The following is a 16861-nucleotide window of genomic DNA, read 5'->3' as shown; positions in this document are numbered from 1 at the left end:
GGCAGATCTCTGAGTTTGAGGCCAGTCTAATCTACAAAGTGAGTTCCAGGACAGCCAGGATTGTTACACAGAGAAAACTTGTCTTGAAAAAAACAAAAAAACCAACCAACCAACCAAACAAACAAAAAACATTTTCTCAAAGCTTGTTGGTACAAGTCTCTAATTCCAGCATTAAGGAAACTAAGGCAGGAGGATCACCACAAATTTAAGCCAGCCAGTGCTATCATGTGAGACCCTGTCTCAAACAAGCAAGCAAAATTTTGGGCAACAATAAGTCACACAACACTCTCAAGACCAGAGTGAATGGGGAAGAAGGAAGGGAATAATCAGGAATTAGCAAGAAAGCTGGAACTCAGTAGGTATGGCCAGGTTCAGGCAAATGACCCTAAACAAGGTCTTGAGTGTGCACCTCAGTTTTCCATCTGGCAAACAGAAACATCTGCTTGCTGGTTTATTACAAGAAAGAAATCAAATAACGTAGCTAGTTAGTAAGATAAGTAGTTGGAAGCATCTGACAGTCATGAGAACTGAATGGTAGATTACTATCAATTTAATGCAATATAACTCATCAAATATTGACTGAACCCTTACTACTTGCCTAGGACTGTATCCCTGGTGCTGGAATTGAAAGGGACTGAGTAAGATGTCAGGTTAACAACTTGGACCAGGGTAACTGGAAAGAAGGCAGTTTGGGGCTCTGTAGCAGAAGGACTATGCATATATATTATAAATATATTCATAGGTGCCCAGCCATTCATTACTTTGTGTTGCTCCAATTTACCTCATTTCTTCCTTCTCTCCAACTATTCATGTTGGTTCCTATAATTCATGACATATATGGTGTTGGCTTAGTTAGGGTTTCTATTGCTGTGAATGAAAACCATGACCACAGCAACTCTTATAAAGGAAAAACAATTAATTGTGGTAGCTTACATTTTCAGAGATTCAGTCCATTATCATCAGGGCAGGACATGGTGGCATGAAGGCAGACATGGTGCTGGATTCATCTTGATCAGAAGGCAACAGAAAGTAGACTGAGACACTGGGCATGGGTTGAGCATATATAAGACCTCAAAGACCACCCCCAAGTGACATACTTCCTCCAATAAGGCCACACCTACCCTAACAAAGCCACATCTCCTAAAAGTACCCTTCCCTTTGGGGGTCATTTTCATTCAAACCACCATATTCTACCCCATGGCCCCTAAAGGCTTGTTGCTATGTCATAATGTAAAAATGCATTCAGTCCAACTTCAAAAGTCCCCATGGACTAAAATAGTCTCAAACTTTAAAAGTTTAAACTTTTAAAGTCTAAAGTTCAAAGTCTCTTCTGAGAGCCATACAATCTCCTAACTGTAATACCCTATAAAATCAAAAAAAGTGAAATACATATTTCTGATTGATTGAAAGCTTCACCCAGCCCCTAGCATTCATCCTTGGGGTACCAATGGGGCAGAAAACTCTTATCTCAAGCCCCCTCCCCCTGGGAGTTGCCTTGGTCCGGACTCCACCTCTTGAAAAGCCCGTAAGGACTACTCCCACAGGCTTTTTAGGCTGTTGACAAGAAAAAAAAATAAATGTGGTCTTTGGGTTTTGCATGTCACCCCCCCCCCTTGGTCTCTCTCTTTCCCCACCATGCTTTTCCAGCTACCCAGGAGCGCTGCAGTAAACATGGGCATTGATCCGGTCTAATTCGGTCTAATTGGAATTATTTGCATTGGTGGAGAGGCTCCTCTTAAGAATATTCCTAACATTATGGAGGTTTCCCACTGAGGCTCAGCACCACATGATGGTAAATGCCCTTAGTGCACTCTCCAATAGGTAAGGTTTGGTTCAACTGGGTGAGTTCCCCTTTTGGAGTAGGGTGGGGACCCATTCGATTTTCAGGCTTTCTGTTGAAGTCTTGGCCATGCTGGAAGTCTGACCCACGTGGTGAGCCATACCTTGCTGAAATGAGACTTGGGTGTGTTTGGAGACATCCCCATTCATTTCTCATGCACCCCTGTTTTGATTCAAGCATTTTGTCCAGTGGATGCATTGCAACAGGCTTGAGTTCCAATAGGCATGGACTTCTAAAAGGTCCTTGTGATTCCATGCTGATTATTCAAACACCCTTGGGCAGCCTTTTACAAAAATCCTTCTAAATTGGGGTTATCTAACATCTAAAGCAAAAAAGGCTCCCATGCCCATAGTTTCTAAATGTGTGCTCCACCCCTGCTTCTATGTCCTGCTCCTCTAGCTGTTCTCTCACTCTGAGATTCGCTAAAATGGATCCGTCCCCTCCCCCCACCCCGTCCTTCAACTCTCCTGGCTTCTGCCACCTAACTGCTAGGATTTTAAGTTGGTCAACTGACACAGGATTCTAGAAGTGTTTTGTCTGTCTGTTAGAATGATGTGGCCACAGTATGTCTGTGTAAGTATGTTGAGTTATGTTTCTGTGTGCATGTGTACTTGTTTTAAGACAATTCCAAACTAAAACAGCTCTGAAAAAATACAAACAAGTGAGTAACCGCCATTTTGACCCCACCACCATCTTGGGTAAGAGTACCCACATGTGCTAATGTTCTTTGGCTTATTAAAATATTCCTTTTAATCTTCTTTTTTTTAAAAAAATATTTATTTATTATGTATACAGTATTTTATCTGTGTGTATGCCTGCAGGCCAGAAGAGGGCACCAGACCTCATTACAGATGGTTGTGAGCCACCATGTGGTTGCTGGGAATTGAACTCGGGAACTCGGGACCTTTGGAAGAGCAGGCAATGCTCTTAACCACTGAGCCATCTCTCCAGCCCTCCTTTTAATCTTCTTACATTTACTAGAACTGGTAAACTGTAACTAATTGGGTAAAATACAGGTCTAAATTTAGCTTATATGCCCAGTTTAAATAATAGGTAATGATACCCAATTCTCAAGTGCCTTTACAGATCTGAGGGTATGGCGTTTAACAAAAGAGCCTCTAACACAGAGACATGCCAGGTCCCACAGCACCCTTTAGCTCCTCCAAGAAGATATGTGGTTGCAAAGGACATTTCATCTCCAGGCTTGCCTCTGGGTTTGGCAAAGCCACCCACACAGCAAAAAGTGGCCTTTCACCTCTTCAACTTCCTGGATGCCTTCTGGGGAATCGATCTTCTCATCCTGCAAGACAGGGAGACTAAATCTTCCCCGTTCACAGGAAAATCTTCGGGCCTCTTGTACTCCGCAGCTAATGGCAAGCACTGCTTCTAGGCTAATGTTCTCCAAGGACTAAGGGAAAATTTGGTATTGCCTACATAGCTAAAAAAAAATGCTATCTCATTTTTGCTCATTTATCCCTTCCAGATCTGTCTAATGGCATTTGATGACTTAAGGCACTGGTAGCTCATTACCTCATTTGTTAAGACTCCTGAAAAAATAGATAGGTGTGCCTCTTTCACAGGCTTCATAGTCCAGGACTAACAGGTTTCAGGTACATCTTTAAAAAAATCCAGAGTTCCCAATTCCCTTTAAAGCAAAAGCCTTTTGCTATGCCCATTTTAACCCCAGCCAGTTTCAAGCATATTTTACAGGTCACTCCTGCTGCCTGGGACAAATCTGACTCACAAAGCGCTCTCTAGACAACACCAAACACCTGCACCAGCTCCTGGGACTTTGACATCGGCACCTTGATCGCCTCTTGTAGATCAAGGACACCTACCAACTAAAATTTGGTTTTATATGCTATTGTGCCCCATTATACACCTGAGCCTCACCTGAACAACCGAGGCACTTTCCCGTCACATTCTTTCTGGCAGTTAATGACTTCCCATGGCTAGCCCCATTTTATGGTGCCAATAATAACAATTTTTTCTCCTAGCCACCTGCCTTCTCATCTCCCTCAAAAAGCAGCTGCCTAAGGACCCCGGGATGAGAGTAAACCAAATGTTGTTCCAGTCACTCCTCTCACTGAGTGTGAGCCCACCTCCCGGTTCTCTCCCCTCCCATGTTGCTCCATGCCTGCAGGAAGTAGCCAGACTTGAGTTGACGCCCCTTATATCCAGGGACTCTGGGATATTTTATTAAAAGTGACACCCCAGCCCTCTAACACACCCATATCCAAGGAGTCTGGAATGATTGATTGAAAGTGTCACCCCAGCCCCTGGCACCCATTCTTGGAGCAGAAAGCTCCATCTCAAGCCCCCTCCCCCTGGGAGTTGCCTTGGTCCAGACTCTACCTCTGGAAAAGTCCATCAAGCGCTGACCCCCTCCCCAGGGAGGGTCAGGACCACTCCCACAGGCTATTTAGGACAGGTGGTCTTTGGGTTTTGTGTGCCCCCCTTTCCATGCCATGCTTTCCTGGCCACCCGGGAGGGCTCTCTTTAGCCTTTGCAGAGTTTCCTCAAGTCCCTCAGATTTCAGCTTTCACACCCCTGCAAATAAAAGTTAGGCCTTGCCAAGAGTGTCCTTCGGTTTTGTGGAAGATTTTGTTTCCCACATAGGTCCATATTAGGGCAGAAAGAAAATTGTAGCTTTGGAAAATTAAGTATTTTTAGGAATCTGAGCAGAACTTCCATCTTTTGCAGTAGCTTATAATCATCCAGAAATTTTTGCATATTATTAATTCACGCAGGTCACCAATGCCCAAGGCTTAGGGTAGCCCAGATCGTGTGATATCAGGGAGAGTCCGGCAGAGGGAGACAGAGGCTGAATAAGGACTTGCACAGCTTTTGAGTAAACGAGGTACAGAACTACTTCATCCAACCTTTCAGCCCGCCCAGTGTTGAATACAAGTCGTCCGAATATGTTAAGGGTAAACTGACTAATGCATTTCCAACTTCTCAAAAACTGTCTGCATATAACCCCATTCTAAACGGACATGCCAAGTTTAGTCTGTCCTTGGAAACAGGTGTACACCACCTGCACACGGTGATGAATGGGGGCAGAAAAACAGAAGCCAGTGGAACGTGAGTGTAGATCACGCGCCTAGTGGGGGGCCGGATTTACTGTTGCCAAATTCAACTGTCCGTTTCTTCCTAGCCTTCTCTGAGAGGCCACAAACACTTTGAACTGCCAAATCCTCTTTGGCAGGGTGAGAGGGTGGCCTCTAGTCACCTGCAACATTTCCCAGGCCTGTATGTGGCGCTCAAGCGCAGGGACAGCCAAGGTAGGTCCCAGAGCCAGCTCCTGCGACACCCACATAGCCGCTTGAGATGTAAAAGGAGGAGGTGGCTGCAAGGCGGGCTGTCCGTTGTCCCTTGGGATTGGGCACTTGAAAGCTGGGCGGGACTCCGGTTATGGTATAAAAGAGGCACGCCACTGTCCCAGCTGCAGTGCTGAAGGTGATCTTGCAATCAGACCCAGCGAGACTGAAAAAGAAAAGGTCTGATTTCTATATATTCGTGTATTTAGTTTTGATAACTGGAAGGCAGAATGGGCATGAGGATGCACCAAAGGCTCGTGCTGATCTGGAACCTTAGATGTGTGGAAATTCTAGGATTTCAGAGGATCTAGGGAGGGATCCACTGGACTCCAGGAGCCCAAACTCAACTGTTTTTCTCTATGTTGCAGGCACGCTTCTGTTCGCTCTCTGAACCCCAGACTAGGAGGATGCGCCTCCTCGGTCGACTCCGCTCATCGACTCCTGAGCCCGCCTTCTCCAACGTGCTTACCCCGGGCCGCATCCCAGAGTTTTGCATCCCTCCGCGGCTGCCTGTCCCTTGCGTTCCCGAATCGCCGCAACCGGCCGCAGCACTACCTTGGCGCTGCGCGGCAGAACCCGACCTGTGGCTGCGCACCCCTACCGACTGCGACGATAATGACTTTGACCACACGGGTCGCACCGACTGGGACCCGCGCTCACAGGCAGCGCTCTCGCTGCCGCACCTGCCCCGCGCGCGCACCGCCTACGGCTTCTGCGCGCTGCTCGAGAGCCCGCACACGCGCCGAAAGGAGTCGCTCTTCCTCGGCCACCCAGGCGTTCCCCGGCCCGGACTTCGCCACCGCGCGCACACCTACGCGGGCACGCGCCGAGCCTCGGACCCTGCGCGCGCCGCCCCGACTGATCTGAACACTGCCCCGCCACCTGCTCCTGCGCCCCGCGTGCGCCGCCTCCTGCGCGCCCCCGATGGGCTGCTGAGCCGCGCACTGCGGGCCCCTCGGGGTCGGGCGAGCGCGCGCCCCGCGCCCAGTGGAGCCGAGCGCGAGCGCGCTGCCTCCTGCGCGCCCCCAACCCCAACCCCAACCAGCCCGGATCATGAACGCCTGCAAGCCGAGGCCAGCGTGGCTCTGGGCCGCGGGGATTGCACGCTACGTCTGGCCGCCGAGTACTGTCCGCGCAGCGCGTGTCTCCGCCTCCGCCTGTTGCGCGCAGAGGGCCCGGCCGCCGCGTTCGAACCCCGCTCCTTGGGCTGCCGCCTCAGCCTGGTGCTGCGGCCGTCGGGCCAGCAGCGCGCCAGCGTTCTCCGGCGCAGCCGTAAGGCCGCCCTGGACCAGGACTGCTGCTTTGATGGGCTCTCGGAGGAGCAGCTGCGCCGCCTGGCCGTGCGCATCAAGGCTGAGAGCAAGGGCCGCGGGCTGGAGCGTGGACGACCGCTGGGCCAGGGCGAGCTGCTGCTGGGCTCGCTACTGCTGCTCTGAGCCCAGATTCCGTGGGAGCAAGGACACTGACATTCATTTGGCCTTGAGATGCATATACTCTTGGCCCTAGGACATTCAGAGTCTCTTGGACGCTGACAGTGGCCTGGCCCTGGGACACACACACGTAGCCTCTTGTCTTAAGTATACTTTCCCTTTTGTACAAAATAAAAGTTATTTATTTTTCTACTTATAATCTTGCAGTGTTGATGTTTGCTTCGTTGGCCTCCACTTCTCTCGTCTTTTTGGTGATCCTCTTTCAGACTATAAAAACAAAAACAGGTTCTCCCTGAAGTGGAAGAGTGTGAAAGAAGGGAAGCACTCTCACGTGCTTGCTTTTACTGTCGCCCTGCTTTGTGTGAACACTGAGAGGTTCATGTAGCAGAGAGAGAGAGAGAGAGAGAGAGAGAGAGAGAGAGAGAGAGAGAGAGAGAGAGAGAGAGATGTCATTCATTGGTAAAGTGCTTGCCGTGCAGACATGACGTTTTGAATTCTGTTCCTGGAACCCATCTTTTAAAAAGTTGAGATTGTTGGCACATAATTGATAATTCCAGTGCGGCAGAGGCAGAGTCAGGCAGATAGATCCCCGAGGTTTGCTGACTTGCCTAGCCTCCTTGGTGATCTCCAGATCAGTGGGAGACCCTGTTGCAGAGAGCTGGGTGGATGGCAATGAAGATCACCAAAGTTTCTAAAGTGGGCTCTCCAGGCAACTGTGCACACACGATTGGTTATTCTTTCAAAATCATTCCAGACAGGACCCGTTCCAGTGTTTTACATGGTTAGGCGGTGGTCTTCACAACCTCAGTTGCACATATGATCTGGACAAAGACCCTCCTCCATCACAAGGACATGTTGGTGAGGAGAGAATCCTCTCTGAGAAAAAAAGTGTCCTTTTTGTAAGAGAATTCTTCATAGGCTGCAGGAACAGAGGGAAGGGAAGGAAGTAGGACCTGGAGGGGATGGTGGAGATGGGCATTCCTTTTGTTTCTTTCTGGCTGCTGTAAACAAATTGTCTTTGTGGCTTTCTTCTCATGATGCTGAGTTTTGCAATAGAACTTCCTAGATGAGTTAAGATCAGTTCTCAAATTTGTACTGTGGCTTCTAAGTGTGTGTGTGTGTGTGTGTGTGTGTGTGTGTGTGTGTGTGTGTGTGTATGGTTTATTTTTATTATGTTTGAAATTACGTGCAGGTATGTGTATCTGTGGACATGTGCACCTGAGTGCAGGTGCCAGTGAGACCGGAAGTATTGGATGCCCTGGAGCTGCAGTTCCAGGAGGTTGCGAGCCATCTGACTTGGGTGAAGAGAATGGAACTTAGATCTTGGGCCAGAGTGGCAAATGCTCTTAATCACTGAGCTATCTCCATAGCCCACCAAGAATTTCTTAATATGGTTCATTTTCTTCTGTTCATTCTTCAAATAATCTCACTGGAAACTAATTACACCCAAAGGTTTGCCGTTGGTTTGCCCACAGTTTAGTAGAAAGTCAGTCAGACATAGAAACAGATGAGGTCTAGTCTTTTGTTTTCTTCCTGCCCATTTCTGCTTGTCCACGTGTCCTCTGCTTCATCAGTAAAATATCTGTCTCTGGGGGCTTTGCAAAGAAATGCTTGGATACCAGTCAACTCTTGAATACAGTAACTTATGGTACCGTAGCAGGACAGGGTGGCTTGCATGGTAGAAGAGGTGCTACATCAGTCCAGAAGGCAGATTCCTTTGCTTCCTTCCCAGTGATTTTCCTGGATAGAGCTGAGCATAGGGCAGCTAATACTAAACACTCAAGTGATCCCACAGCAGGAATGTAGAATGCCTTAGGTTTCCCATGGCCACTTTATCCATACTCAGTAGTAGGTGTAGCAGCAATGATTCACACTTATTCTGTATCAGAAAGCCTCTTCCCATTGTTGTAGTCAGATGAAGTTCTGAGTACCAACACAAATCCTGCATTAAATATAATTCTAAGGCAGGCATATCAATACTTTAAAATCATGTAATTTAAAACTGAGTTGCCATCACAGAGACATTTTTCACAAAGCCATGTAGCTAGTGTACAAGGTTGACCTAGACATGAACCAAAGCATCCAGACTTCTTCAGATGACTGGTCTACCCTGTGTTGTCTCACCCAAGTCTTTTAACCCCTTTCTCTGCAAAGGTGTCACACTGAGCACAGAGGGTAAGCTGTGAACAAGACAGGCAGGTGGATAGCAAAAAATAAAAAGGAAGACAAAGAAGGAAGAGGAGGAGGAAAAACCAAAAAGCAAGTTTTATTACTGCAGATTACAGTAGCTATCATAAAAACAAGATAAGGAGGGTGGCAGAGGCCACTGGGTCTGGACAGCAGCAAATGCTTTTAGAGACGAAGTAGCCAGGAATAGTTCCCTGAGGTTGAAAAGGGAATGAATCTAAGGAGGAATTGAGTTCAGCATAGTTAAATAGCCTCTTACCAGGACATTATAATCCCTTAGCAGGTTGTACTCCCAGTTCTCCCTTAGCAGGTTGTATTCCCAGTTCCAAGCCAGAACTCTTGACTCTCTCCCAACATCATCTGTCCTAATAAATGAGATCATTACTTTTCTTCTTCTCTTTAAATCTGTGTGCACATGTGTGCATACATGTGTATATGTTCGTATGTGTGCACTTACCAGTGAGTCGTAGGGGTCAGCCGTTACCTCCCACCTTATTTGAGACAGGTTCTCTTTGTTTGCCCCTGCACACCCGGGGACGGGTGACCTTCAGGCTTCTAGGGTTCCACCTTTCTCTGCATCCCATCTCCACACAGAAGCACTAGGGTTACAGACCTGCGTTACCATATGCAGCTGTGTGCGGGTCCTGGTGATCTGAACTCAAGGACTCGGGCTTACACAGTGGGTGAGCATTTTACCTATTGAGACATCTCTCAAGCCCACTATCTTTCTTTCTGTCACTCAAGTCAAGTGGAGTTGTCCCTGACTCCTCTGCCTCCCATTTTGCTTCACTCTGATGACGATGTCACCTCTTTACAAAGTCCTAGCTGGTGCCACTGTCTTCATGTGCTAACACCGAGTTTTCCTTTTCTCCCCTCCTTCTGTGTGGCACTGTTGCTACTAGATGTTACGCTGCTGTCTGTGTTGTTTGAACATTTTCCTTTTTCATGACAAGATATGCTTTATTAAATGTAGGGACTTGGTTTACATATTCCTTGCTCTGTCTCAGATGCTTAAAGCCAAGTACAGCATATAGTAGATATTCAAGAAAGAGTGCCCAAACAGAGTGTGGGAAGACAGAATAAACAGAAACAGTAACTCTAAGTCAGGCAACATTCAGGAATTTGATAAAGGAGACGCCCAGGGTATAGAAGACAGCAAACCGGCAGCCGGTATTAGCGCGAATCTCAGACCAGAAAAGAATGGGATGCCCATGTGGTTGAGAACGGAGGTTGGAAGCTTGGACAAGGACTCCAAATGACTGTTGAGGCCAAGCAAAGTGTGTCGGAGTCAGGCATCCCCCAGAGGGGCCACGAGAGGTCACTGTGTAAAGATGTGAAGGTGACGCTGAAGTTGCAATGAGACCCCAGGATGCTGGAGATGTCTTAACGATGAGATGTCCACCGAGGGAAGCTACACGCAGAGAATGGATCAAGTCCAAGAGAGCACCTTTGTGTGCTGCAGGGGACAAGAGCTGGAGGGGTGGGGCCACCTAAGCCTTTTTAGGGTGCAAAGGATTCCATCTCGTGAGCCCCAGATACCTGACATGGACCTTTGGGACTCCATGTTTGCCCCCTGGGTTTCTGCTATGCTGAGTCTGACCTTTCCTTTCTGGGCCTATATTCCCACCTTTTGTAACAGAACCTATGTGCTCTGTCCTATTACATCTTGGAAACAAGTGATTAAAAATGCTTTATTAGATTTAAACATTTTTATTTTGTGTTCAAGTATGTGGGTATATATATATATGTGTGTGTGTGTGTGTGTGTGTGCGTGCGTACGTGTGTGTACAGGAAGTCACAGCATGTTTGTGGAGATGAGAGGATAACTTAAAGGAGTCTGTTCTCTCCTTCCATGATGTTGTTTCTAGGGATCGAACTTGGGTCATCAGGCTTGGCAGTAGGCACCTTTACCACTGGGCCAGCTCTCTGATCCCTATAATTTGATTTTTGATGTTGTAGGGGCTCACAGTTAAGAGATTATCTGACTCTCAGAAGTGATTACACTTGTACTTTTCTTTTTTTGGGAACAAAGTTTCTCTGTAGCTTTAGTGCCTGTCCTGGAACTAGCTCTTGTAGACAAGGCTGGCCTCGAACTCCCAGAGATTTGTCTGCCTCTGCCTCCTGAGTGCTGGGATTAAAAGTATGTGCCACCACCACCACGCATACTTGTACTTTTTTTTTTAAAAATAGTGTTGGCATGGTTAAAGATGATGGAGACTCTTAAAGTTGGACTGAACGCTCTGCTCCTCCCTGTTCTGGAGACAGCCGCTTCTTTTTGTGCAGTGCCAGCCTCGTTCCAGAGACACGATGGTGAAAGTCGGAGTGAACGGATTTGGCCGTATTGGACGCCTGGTTACCAGGGCTGCCTTCACTTCTGGCAAAGTGGACGTTATTGCCATCAATGACCCTTTCATCGACCTCAACTACATGGTCTACATGTTCCAGTATGACTCCACCCATGGCAAGTTCAAAGGCACAGTTAAGGCTGAGAATGGGAAGCTTGTCATCAACGGGAAGGCCATCACCATCTTCCAGGAGCGAGATCCCGCCAACATCAAATGGGGGGATGCCGGCGCCGAGTATGTTGTGGAGTCTACCGGTGTCTTCACCACCATGGAGAAGGCTGGGGCCCACTTGAAGGGTGGGGCCAAGAGGGTCATCATCTCCGCCCCTTCTGCCGATGCCCCCATGTTTGTGATGGGTGTGAACCATGACAAGTATGACAATTCCCTCAAGATTGTCAGCAACGCTTCCTGCACCACCAACTGCTTAGCCCCCTTGGCCAAGGTCATCCGTTACAACTTTGGCATTGTGGAAGGACTCATGACAACAGTCCATGCCATCACAGCCACCCAGAAGACTGTGGATGGCCCCTCTGGGAAGCTGTGGCGAGATGGCCGTGGTGCTGCCCAGAACATCATCCCTGCGTCCACTGGCGCTGCCAAGGCTGTGGGAAAAGTCATCCCAGAGCTGAACGGGAAGCTCACGGGCATGGCCTTCTGCGTTCCTACCCCCAATGTGTCCGTCGTGGATCTGACATGCCGCCTGGAGAAAGCTGCCAAGTATGATGACATCAAGAAGGTGGTGAAGCAGGCATCCGAGGGCCCACTAAAGGGCATCCTGGGCTACACTGAGGACCAGGTTGTCTCCTGTGACTTTAACAGTGACTCCCACTCTTCCACCTTCGATGCTGGGGCTGGCATTGCTCTCAATGACAACTTTGTAAAGCTCATTTCCTGGTACGACAATGAATTCGGCTACAGCAACAGAGTGGTGGACCTCATGGCCTACATGGCCTCCAAGGAGTAAGAAGCCCGCCCTGGACCACCCATCCCAGCAAGGACACAGCAAGAGAGAGGTCCTCGGCTACTGAGCAGTCCCTGTCCTAACCCTTAACACTGAGCATCTCCTTCACAGTTTCCATCCCAGACCCCCAGAATAGCAGGAGGGGGCTTAGGGAGCCCTACTCTCTTGAATACCATCAATAAAGTTCATTGCACCCCTCAAAAAAAAAAGTTGGACTGAACGAATTTGCAGTATGAGATGACCATGAGCCAAGGCAAGGTATGGAAAATTAAGACTTGAAAGCAATATGTTTAGACGATCAAGTTGATAATGGGTGGACTTATTTATTTTGTTTTCTGGTTTTTGTTTTGCTTGTTTTTTGAAATAGGACTTCTCTGTGTAACCCTGGCTGTCCTAGGACTCGCTCTGTAGAACAGGCTGGCCTCAGACTCAGATCTGCTTGCTTCTGCCTCCTGAGTGCTGGGATTAAAGGTGTGCACCACTGCTGCCTGGCAAGGGGTGGACATAGATGGTTAATACTGATTGCCAATTTGACAAAATCTAGAATCACCTGGGAGACTACACTCTGGGCATGTCTGTGAGGAAATATCTAGATTACATTGAGGTATAAAAAAGACCTACCCTAACTGTAAGAAAACAGTATTTCATGGGCTAGGCTCCCAAAGTGAATAAAAAGCAGAAAGCAAATAAAACACTAGTATCCACTTCTCTCTGATTCCTGACCACTGATGCAGCGTGACCTGTGGGCTTCCACTCTGCCGCCCTGTCTTCTCCACCACAGTGGGCTGTCTCAGGAGACTGTGAGCTCCTCTTTCCTTCCTTCAGAGGCTGCTGCCAGTTCTTTTTTCACAGCAAGGAGGATAGAAACTACCAACCCAGCACACACGGCATTTCCTGCAAATGAGCTACAATTTTATAGAATAGCTTCATGAACATCTGTGATTCTAGCCTCAAGTCTGTACAAAGGGCAGCCCACTGGGGACGTGTCTGGGTGACTGCACTAAATGACATAATCACAAAGAATTGTATCTTTCCACTCGACTGGTAGCAAACCTGCCATGTTCCAAGCAAAAGAACAGCTCAGCTGATGTGTGCTTCCCAAATGCAACCATCAGCACCAAGAGCTGGTATCTCCCACACACAGCCTCGCTCTGAGACCACATCTCCACGGGCCAGATGCCAGCGGAGGGAAGCCACATTTTATTGTGCAAAGATGGAGTAGGATTTATTTTACAAATTCGTAGCAGTTTCCCATCTCAAAAAGAAGCAATGCTGTCTATTTCTATCTGTCAGGAGATGGAGCCTGTGATTGTCAGAACTGTCCATGCAAAACCCTGAGCCTCCATCTTCTTCTCTTTGCTACCTGGACTACAGGCCCCACGCCTTCCTTTTACCCAATCAGCACCAGTTGCGTTCTTCACTATTGCCATTTTGTCTTGTGTGTGTGTGTGTGTGTGTGATATCTGTGCACATATTGATGTGTATGTATACATGGACGTGAAGTCATGCATGTGCACGCAGTGACCAGAGTACACCTGGTGTCTTTTCCACTCTCCCTCTTATCTTAATTCTATTTTTAGATGGGCCAGGATTTCAGGACATTTGTTGAACAGAACAAAGACTTCCTGTATACCTGTCTCCCTGACTTTCCGAATGGAAACCCTTTCGACATCTGTTTCTACCATCGCCATGATCTATATCTAATCTAGCATTTAAAAAGAGCTGGAATTGAGCAATCCCCAGACTCCCTGGTCTGCCTAACCTGAGATGTGCTCTGGCCCAGTTTAACCCTCCAGATGTGAAGGTTGTGGAATTGGCTGCAGCAGGAACAGGCGGAGGCGGGTTGTGGAGGAAGAGTGGGGTGGTAGACAAGAGAGGATAATAAATAAAGAACTTTGCTTATATCACTGTTTCCTCAGGTAACCTGAAGTAGTACAGTTCTGACCGGTCAAGTGGCTGACAGCTTACTCTGAGATATGAGCGCTATAACCTACAAGGAATCAAATCCTACTCCCTGTCTTCCAAATGGGAAATAGTGTCTGGCATTGTTTGTTAACCCATGCTTACTTAGAAAGGGACAGACACAGATGACAGATGACAGGAATGAGGGTGACTTTAAGAGCTCTGACTAGAACACGAAATGTGACTGGTTTCTGTGTAAACTGTGTCAGGAAACCCCAAACAGTGTAATCAGTTCTAATCTTTGTGTTTCCATCCACCATGCCAAGGCCATGGTCACAGTGTTATTTCATTTCCAATGGAGGGAAATGAAGGGAAAGAAATAGGCGCAAGAAGCAATGGGGACACAATAGGACAAGAGGGATTCCTGAGGGTCTCCTGCCCCGTGTGGGGCTGTGCTTGTCCCTGTGTGATGACCACTGTCTGCTTCTTCTGCTTCTGAAATGGAGAGAAAGTTTATGGACAGATGACAGAGAGGGTAATGGGAGGCCAGGAGGATGACTCAATACAAGCATGGGATCTAAGTTCAGATTCCCAGCACCCACATAAAAATACAGGTATGCTGACCCGCTCCTGTAATCCCAACACAGCGGAGGTGGAGAGAGGAGGATCTCTGGAGCTCACTGCCCAGGCAACCTAGTTGAATTGATGAGCCTGTCTCAAAAAACAAGGCAGATAGCAACAGAAGAAGACACCTGACATTGACCTCATACAGAGGCATGAGTGCACACGCCCACACACATGCACGCGCACACACACACACACACACACACACACACATAGTGGAAGGCTTATGGGACATAAGTTCATGTAGCCTTCATAAAACATAAAGTCCTAGGATGAAAAAGCAGTGTCCACAGGACCAGAGAATCGGAACAATGACTACAGGGGCTGATGCAGCAATGGCCGTAACTGGAACTGATACTCAGGGCTCCTCACCCCACCCTACTCCCATCCATCCTCCTGCCTTTGTTCCTGGTGGGTCCCATGGAACCTTTCCCCAGAGATTAGCTCTGCCTAAGGGATACTTTCCTGTGGCACATTTGAAGAGCACTGTGAGGAAGGATGACACAGGTGGTGGACTTGTCATGGGGCGGGGGAAGGGGAGCACGAATCCAGGAACCTAGATCAGCTGAGCACATGGGCAGGATGGACAGAGAGGTGTGGCGGTCCCTTGCTTATGTTTTGCTTTGAAAGTCACAGAAAAGATTCTGGAGGCGTAACTGGGCTAGCTTCCCAATGCATCACACACACACACACACACACACACACACACACACACACAGAGCTGTTTCCATAAGCAAACAGAGAACTGAATATACACAAATGACTCTATTCATATGCCTTCCTGACAGGCTATGCCATTTCTCTTTTGTTGTCAATCATCAATGTTTGCACAAACTTTAGCTTTAACTGACTTGCCCTACTTCCTTCCATTCCCTAAGCCAATAATGCTCCCTAATTCCTTGACTTACACAAGCAAGGTCTAAGATTCAAGGGTTTAAAGCAGTGCCCAGTAGTTCCAAACTCTGTGTTTGAATTCTTTAGTGATCTCCTATTTACAGGCAGACAGAGAACCGTCGGACTCTCTGGACTCAACTGAGCCCTGCTCACCTGAGACCCATGCGACTTCACCTAGTTTCCCTTAAGTTGTACCTCCGGGCTAGTAACAACAATAGACTACTCAGAGTGGCATTAAGAATCGGGTATAATCCTCACAAACAACACGGGACACCTATGCCGTCTACCTTTGCTCTTTCTTTACCTGTGTCAAAGATGCCATTGCCATATTTTACAGCACCCCGAAAAGCAACCCGAGTCTGATCCTAAGAATTTGTTAGCGTGTATATCATGAGAATCACCTTAAGACACATTGGCCTTCAGGGATGGCCTGTTTGGAGGGGAAGTTTGATATTTCGTGGGTTGTTTGAAGGTAATGAAAGTTACCTTAGTTTCTGTTGTGAAATGCAATGCACTTTGTTGGTCTGTCTCCACCCATTAGAGCTGATTTCCATGTCTTGCCTGGCTGGTCATGGCACTGCCAGCACTCAGAATAGAGCCTGGCTCTCAGCCAGCAAACACTTCCTCGTGAAGACCTGTGTCACCAGATCCTTTCCCTTCAGCCACCTGCCTCCTCTGAGGAGGTGGGGAAACAGAAGCAACATATGCAGATCTGAATATCTTTGCTTTTAAAGTCACTAAAAATAACAACATAAAACTGCCCCTAGTCCACATGATGTAGAAGAAACTTGAAGGAATAGCATTGATGTTATAGATGATTTACTGATAGCTTCGCTTAGGAGGCATTCAGTCACACAAAGTAGCAGTTAGCTGAAGGAGCGCTGCCTCCACAAAACCCTATGATAGGTAATGTGCTACCCAGGCTTGTTAGAGACAAGCACAGTTTAGGATGCTAAGATGTAAGTGTTTGTTCACCAGGATTGATGAAACATTAGATTTCATTCCCATAATGAAGGAGGCAACCCCAATTTACAACCAGCTGTTAAGCCCCCTTTTCTCTCAGAGAACATGCCTCTAAGGCAGTGATTCTCAACCTTCTCAATGTTGCAATCCTGTAATACAGTTCCAGGTACTTTTATATGGGCGTATCTGTGTGTGGGCGGACCCTCCGGGAGATGGATAGAAAAACAGTGTCTCAGTTCCTAAGACCATCAGAAATATGCTCTTGGGTGATCCCTTTGTGGGCCGTGATCCACAGGTTGAGAATCTCTGCTGTAAGGGGCTTAAAGGGGGCAGGGTAGGGTGACAATCATTGTTCATTTCTGTTCTGCTATAAAACCTCCTGGTCCTCTTCTTAA

General features: G+C 47.7%; 1 protein-coding gene and 1 pseudogene across 1 annotated transcript; both read left to right on the top strand.

Annotated features, from left to right (window-relative positions):
* Positions 1-5303: 5303 nt before the first annotated feature.
* Positions 5304-6783, top strand: C2cd4b (C2 calcium dependent domain containing 4B). The gene is made up of 2 exons (XM_075965368.1): positions 5304-5340; positions 5529-6783. Exon 2 carries the CDS (start codon positions 5568-5570, stop codon positions 6594-6596), a length of 1029 nt encoding a protein of 342 aa, XP_075821483.1. The 5' UTR covers positions 5304-5340; positions 5529-5567; the 3' UTR covers positions 6597-6783.
* Positions 6784-11027: 4244 nt separating this feature from the next.
* LOC142845872 (glyceraldehyde-3-phosphate dehydrogenase pseudogene) lies at positions 11028-12102 on the top strand (annotated as a pseudogene).
* The last annotated feature ends 4759 nt before the right edge of the window (positions 12103-16861 follow it).

The sequence above is a fragment of the Microtus pennsylvanicus genome, chromosome 3 (assembly GCF_037038515.1).
Source record: "Microtus pennsylvanicus isolate mMicPen1 chromosome 3, mMicPen1.hap1, whole genome shotgun sequence".
Lineage (NCBI taxonomy): Eukaryota > Metazoa > Chordata > Mammalia > Rodentia > Cricetidae > Microtus > Microtus pennsylvanicus.
The sequence above is the reverse complement of the archived record's forward strand: the minus strand, read 5'-3'. Positions and strand labels throughout refer to the sequence as shown.

Coding starts and splice junctions, on each gene's coding strand:
- C2cd4b (XM_075965368.1), top strand. CDS start 5,568: ATGCGCCTCCTCGGTCGACTCCGCTCATCGACTCCTGAGCCCGCCTTC.